Here is a 5069-nt window from a genome sequence, read left to right as displayed (position 1 = left end):
AAGAGCCCTTGCTGGGGCAGCGAAAGAACTGCCCTCTGAGCTCTTTATTAAAAAGTACTTTTTAATAAATAATTTAATAAATATAAAAATTGCCAGGTGTATCATTTAGTAGCATTTGTAAATATGTATTTGGCCTCATTAATTAATGAATAATAATAAAAAAAAAAGAGTGCCTGAGTTTGGGTAAAATTCTCATGTCCTGGATGAAACACTAAAACAAGAAGAGACTGAAACTGCACCTGAAGCCAAGACCTTTCTACTGTGAAAACTTCATTCAGAGACTCATTGACTTCCTGTTTGAGACTCATCAGTCTTTCAGAACCTTCTGTAAACGGATTAGGACTTAACTAAGAGGGAAAAGAAAATGTCAGGTCTGTAAATATTTGCCTGGTGGCTTCTTGCACTGACGTCATAGAAATGTGTTGAAGAAATAAACTATACAGTTTTCAAACAAAGTCATTTACCGTACAAAAGAACTAGAGTAGTCAAAGAAACAACAACAGTCTCCCACTGTTTTATATCCATGTTTTTATTGATTTTAAATTAACAAGCAGGGCAGTGACAGAGGTCTAAACTTCAGACATGTGCGCAGCTGAGCCTGTCTGTTTATCAACAGACAGGTAGACAAGGATGTTTCTGACCTTTGTTTTTATTGAGTTTTTCCACAGCAGAGATAATCCTATTTTCACTGGTTGGTAAAGACAATCACAATAGATCAACTTCTGTTTAAATGTTTGTGATTTTTTTTTTTTTTTTTTTGCATTTTAAACATTGATTGTATGTAAATCCTGTGGGGCAATTTATGAAATAAAGTTTTGGGGGGTTTTTTCTACATTCGATCTTCTCTGTGTAACTTGCCAAGCAGCAACATCCATCCATCCATTCATTTTCATCCGCTTATCCGTTACCGGGTCGCGGGGGCAGCAGTCTCCACAACCACCACCCAAATCACATTGCACCGTACCAACCCCCCTGAACCTTCCTGAGGGTGGTGAGTCCACTGGAAGGTACCAACTGCCCAACTGGAATTCGAACTTGCCCAGGAGGTGAACCCTGGAGTTCCACACCAATGACAGAGACATTGTCTCTGGGCCAAAGCGCCACGCAAGCTGCAACATTTATTGATAATTATTTTAACTATAAATAAGATACATTTATCAACTAGAAAATGAAAAAAGGCTTAACTTCCCTTTAGCTTCTTCAAATATAGTTGATTTTTTTTTTTTTTTTGGATTTTTTTTTACACATGAATCATCTGTCGCAAGTTTAAAAAACAGTTTGGTCTCATTATTTAGATTAGTACCAGCAAATGTTAGAACACATTTAGCTGAGAACCTAAATATTATATATTGTCTGAATATAAAAATCAAATAAACATGATGTGATTAACATTAATAATGTTTCTTGATATTTGAAAATGTGAGACAAAGTCCGTTAAAATCAATGTTTTGTATCATATGTGGATTACAACGTGTTAACTACATTTTTGCCACTATCGGTTGCGGTTTCTACTTATCTTTGCTTACAGCCCAATAGGGGGCGACAAATCACACAGCTGTTGCCTGCGGTTCCCGCAGGTCGGCAGAGAAAGAAGCATTAAAAACTCGAGTCTCGTCAGTGAAAATCAGTAGCACCAGCGGAGCAGACGCAGGGGTTCTGTGTGTGTATGTTTGTATGTAAGTAAGTGTGTGTGTGTGTGAGAGAGAGGGGACGAGAGGACGATCAACCGCCACCGTCACGGCTCGACATAGGTGACTAAAACTAAACACGTGTACGACCAGTCTCCACAGTTTTAAAGAAGAGCCTGAGTTCGAGGGTGAGTTGAAGCTAACTGTGTAGCTTTGTTTATTGAGGAGTTTGTTTCGACTTTAGCTGGTAGCCTTTAGCATCCTTGTTCACTTTAATGCATTTGTTAGTCGAAAATACCAGCATGTCTTAAAAACGAGTGAAGTGAAACTCGTGTTTGATTTGGTCAAAGGTGTTATTACAGCACGACTTTGATGTTGCTTTTATTAAGGGCATTTAAAAGAGAACTTTAATATGTGATCACATCACCCCTGCTTGAGTTCACACTGATTTCAGCTTAAGTGTTCCTGGGTGTTTACTGTTTCAATATATGTATAAGATAATGTAGCCACATTTACTATATTTGTTTTGAAACGTAGACTTAAACTAAGAAACGACAACAACAGAGCAGTTTTTGCTGTTCTGTCAATACGAGAATTGCTTCAAACGGTTGCTGAGTCTGGGGCTAACAATTGTTAGCAGTCAGGACATTTGACTAAAACCACATTTTAAATAAGAAAGGTAGGTTAACATCTCGTAGTTGTATATAGTTGTAAATGTACGTCTTTGAGACTGCCGCGTCCTTCTGAGGTCACAGTTCGTTTTATTTTCAGAGAGAAAGCAGATAGTAGCAGCTGTTTGCCTGCTAGCATGACTCGGTGGATTTGTGGCAGTGACACGACTGTGGCCCAGTGTTTTGTCACCACAACGCGATAACTCGAGAAGCAGCTGTTGTGTTGGGGAGTGTGTGTGTGTGTGTGTGTGTGTCTGTTTATTGTCCGAGTGAGGAGTTTACCTCATTATCTGAGGTGGAGTTGAGGGTGATGTTGAGCTTCGAGGTGGTGTTAGCATGAAGCTAACTATTCAATTCACAGTATCTGTGAAGGTCTTTTGTTTTGCAGGTCATAGTATCTAAGAACTAGATTAGCACAAGGGTAAAAATGAACCGCTGAACGCAGCTCTTAAATGAAATGTAATTTTTTTTTTATCTTCACTTTAATAGATTTAATATACATTTCCAAAGTAAGCAAAGGAAATGAATTAAGTTAATGAAACTCCACTGTGAAATCACTACAGCTATAGTTTTAGTTTGTTTTTACTAGCCACAACATATATTTTGTATTGGGGAAAAGTAGCACAGATCTTCAATAGCTTTATTGTTTTCACAGTCCTCTGCTGGAACCTAAAGAGTCTTGAATCTTTCTGCCAGTCACTGTCACATAGTCGAACAAAGTCAAATTTTTTTCTAGTAAATGAAAAGTCACTGCATTGTAGCACACTGGAAATATGTTGCAGTATATGTATATATTTTTTGAGTTTCTGTGTAATATGTGGCAACTGTTAACTTCAGAATGTTGTCCACACATTTACAGCAGGATTAGATTTCTTCAGTTGACCAACACAAAACCAGATTTCAACTTCCAAGGAACTGGACGGCCGACACTTCCTGTTACGCTGTTTACGTCGTCAGCTGCTCTGCCATCTGCTGATGCCCAAATTGTAACTATTACTTTAAGACAACAGCCTTTTATTTGATTCTTTATTTTCATATCTTTGGATCCAGAGCATGACCAAAAATGTCTCATTCGTGTCCATCTACTGAGGAAACATATTCCATCACAGAACAAATGTTGTTTGTGTTTGTGAGGTGTGTTGTGAAACGTTGCGTTCCGTGTACTGTTAACGTCCACGTCACATCGCTGCTGCCTGTACCAGGAAATGGTGATCATTCCAAACATCTCAGGCGAGGACAAACACGTTTTACGACGATGATGACAATATCATTTCTGGCTGCATGGCTGTGGGCGTTCCATTTTAAAAATAGACATGTTCTTCGCAGTACTGTGTGGCGCTAACTCGTGAGTGAGTGTGTCCCCTGTGACATGGGAAAGTTGCCACACGCACACACATGATGGCTGGGATTGATAGTTTGTCTGTTTTGCAGACTGGCATTGACAGGTTTCACCGTGGAAACCCTTTAAACAAACTTCCACCGGAACCAGAGGTTGGGTAACACCAACGATTTCCTGATTTACTTTTTTTTTTGTCTTCTGTTGAGTCTAATACACTCAACTCTTATCTTATCTCTCAGATACTGGCGTCGCTGTTAAACTGGTCAAAACCGGATCTTGTCTAGTCTAGTCTTGTGACCTCGAGTAACACCAGACGTTTCTGAGGCCAGAAATGAAATTTTACTCCTTACTTTATAATAGAAGTAAGATCTGATGTCATATTCTGAAATGTGAATCCTAGGTTCTCTGCTTGAACCAAAACGAACCTTCATATGAACTGATTTTATCATTAGAAAAGGGTTTTTTTTTAGTAATGTTTATCATTAGAAAAGGTTTTTTTTTTTAGTATTTTTTTTTTTAGAAGGGAAATCAGTTTTATGCCCTCCAGAATAGTTGATAGAAATACCGAGGTCATTCAGGTCACGTTGACTGAAGCTCTGTCATCATTCCCTTAACTAAACTCAATGAATAAACTAAATACAGTTGTGCTGAATTATAAACCTGAATATAGTTTTAGTTACAGTTTTGTGACAGGTTAATGGAGGATGAAAAGACCACAAGTACACTGTCAGTAAATTCCAGATGTTTCCAAAACAGCGTCACATAAATTCCAGATGTTTCCAAAACAGCGTGACAGGACACGCTTCATGACCAAAAATCTAAGATTGTTGGTTTGATATTTTTTTTTTTTTTGTTTTTTTTTTTTTTTGGTCCTTGTTTCTGAATCTCTGTTGATTCTCACATTTCTTCCAGTAGAAATAGCTGACATTTAATATTTAAAATCTAATGTTAGCTAGCTAACAGTTAACAGACTGGCTTGCAGTTGGGAGTCCTGCGAAAGGTTACAGTGTGTTGGAGTGGTAGTGGTGTAGATACAGTGGGAAATTCTGTATAATTGCTGATCTTCTGTGCCATAATTGGAGAATTGTCGACGTTGTCTCGATGTTGCCTTCACTCAGCAACTGACACCGACCAATGTATTGCTGCCTCTTTGTTGCTCTACAGGTCAGTGCACAGGGCAGCAGACGAGACTATGGCCCAGGAGACCAATCAGAGCCCCGTTCCTATGCTCTGCGCCACCGGGTGTGGTTTCTATGGCAATCCCAGGACTAATGGCATGTGCTCGGTGTGTCATAAGGAACACCTGTCACGTCAAAACAATGGTGGTGTCACTTCTCTGAGTGTCGTGGGTAAGACCTGCTGTGTTTTCCTTCTACACGTGTTGGGGGGGGGGGGGAACACGACCCCCGCCTGCTGCAGCTGCTCCAGGGT

The 5069-nt window shown here is 39.3% G+C and overlaps 1 protein-coding gene across 1 annotated transcript in view; it reads left to right on the top strand.

Moving 5' to 3' along the window:
* Nucleotides 1–1536: 1536 nt before the first annotated feature.
* LOC103389046 (AN1-type zinc finger protein 5-like) overlaps nucleotides 1537–5069 on the top strand; it is a 6336-nt gene continuing 2803 nt past the window's right edge. The window contains exons 1-3 of the mRNA XM_025061991.1: nucleotides 1537–1816; nucleotides 3159–3285; nucleotides 4803–5067. Of these exons, the coding sequence (XP_024917759.1) occupies nucleotides 3275–3285; nucleotides 4803–5067 (276 nt within the window). The 5' untranslated portion in view covers nucleotides 1537–1816; nucleotides 3159–3274. The remainder of the gene's footprint in view (nucleotides 1817–3158; nucleotides 3286–4802; nucleotides 5068–5069) is intronic.

This window comes from Cynoglossus semilaevis, chromosome 14 (assembly GCF_000523025.1).
Source record: "Cynoglossus semilaevis isolate Cse_v1.0 chromosome 14, Cse_v1.0, whole genome shotgun sequence".
Classification (NCBI taxonomy): Eukaryota; Metazoa; Chordata; class Actinopteri; order Pleuronectiformes; family Cynoglossidae; genus Cynoglossus; species Cynoglossus semilaevis.
This window is presented reverse-complemented; position numbering and strand designations above follow the sequence as displayed.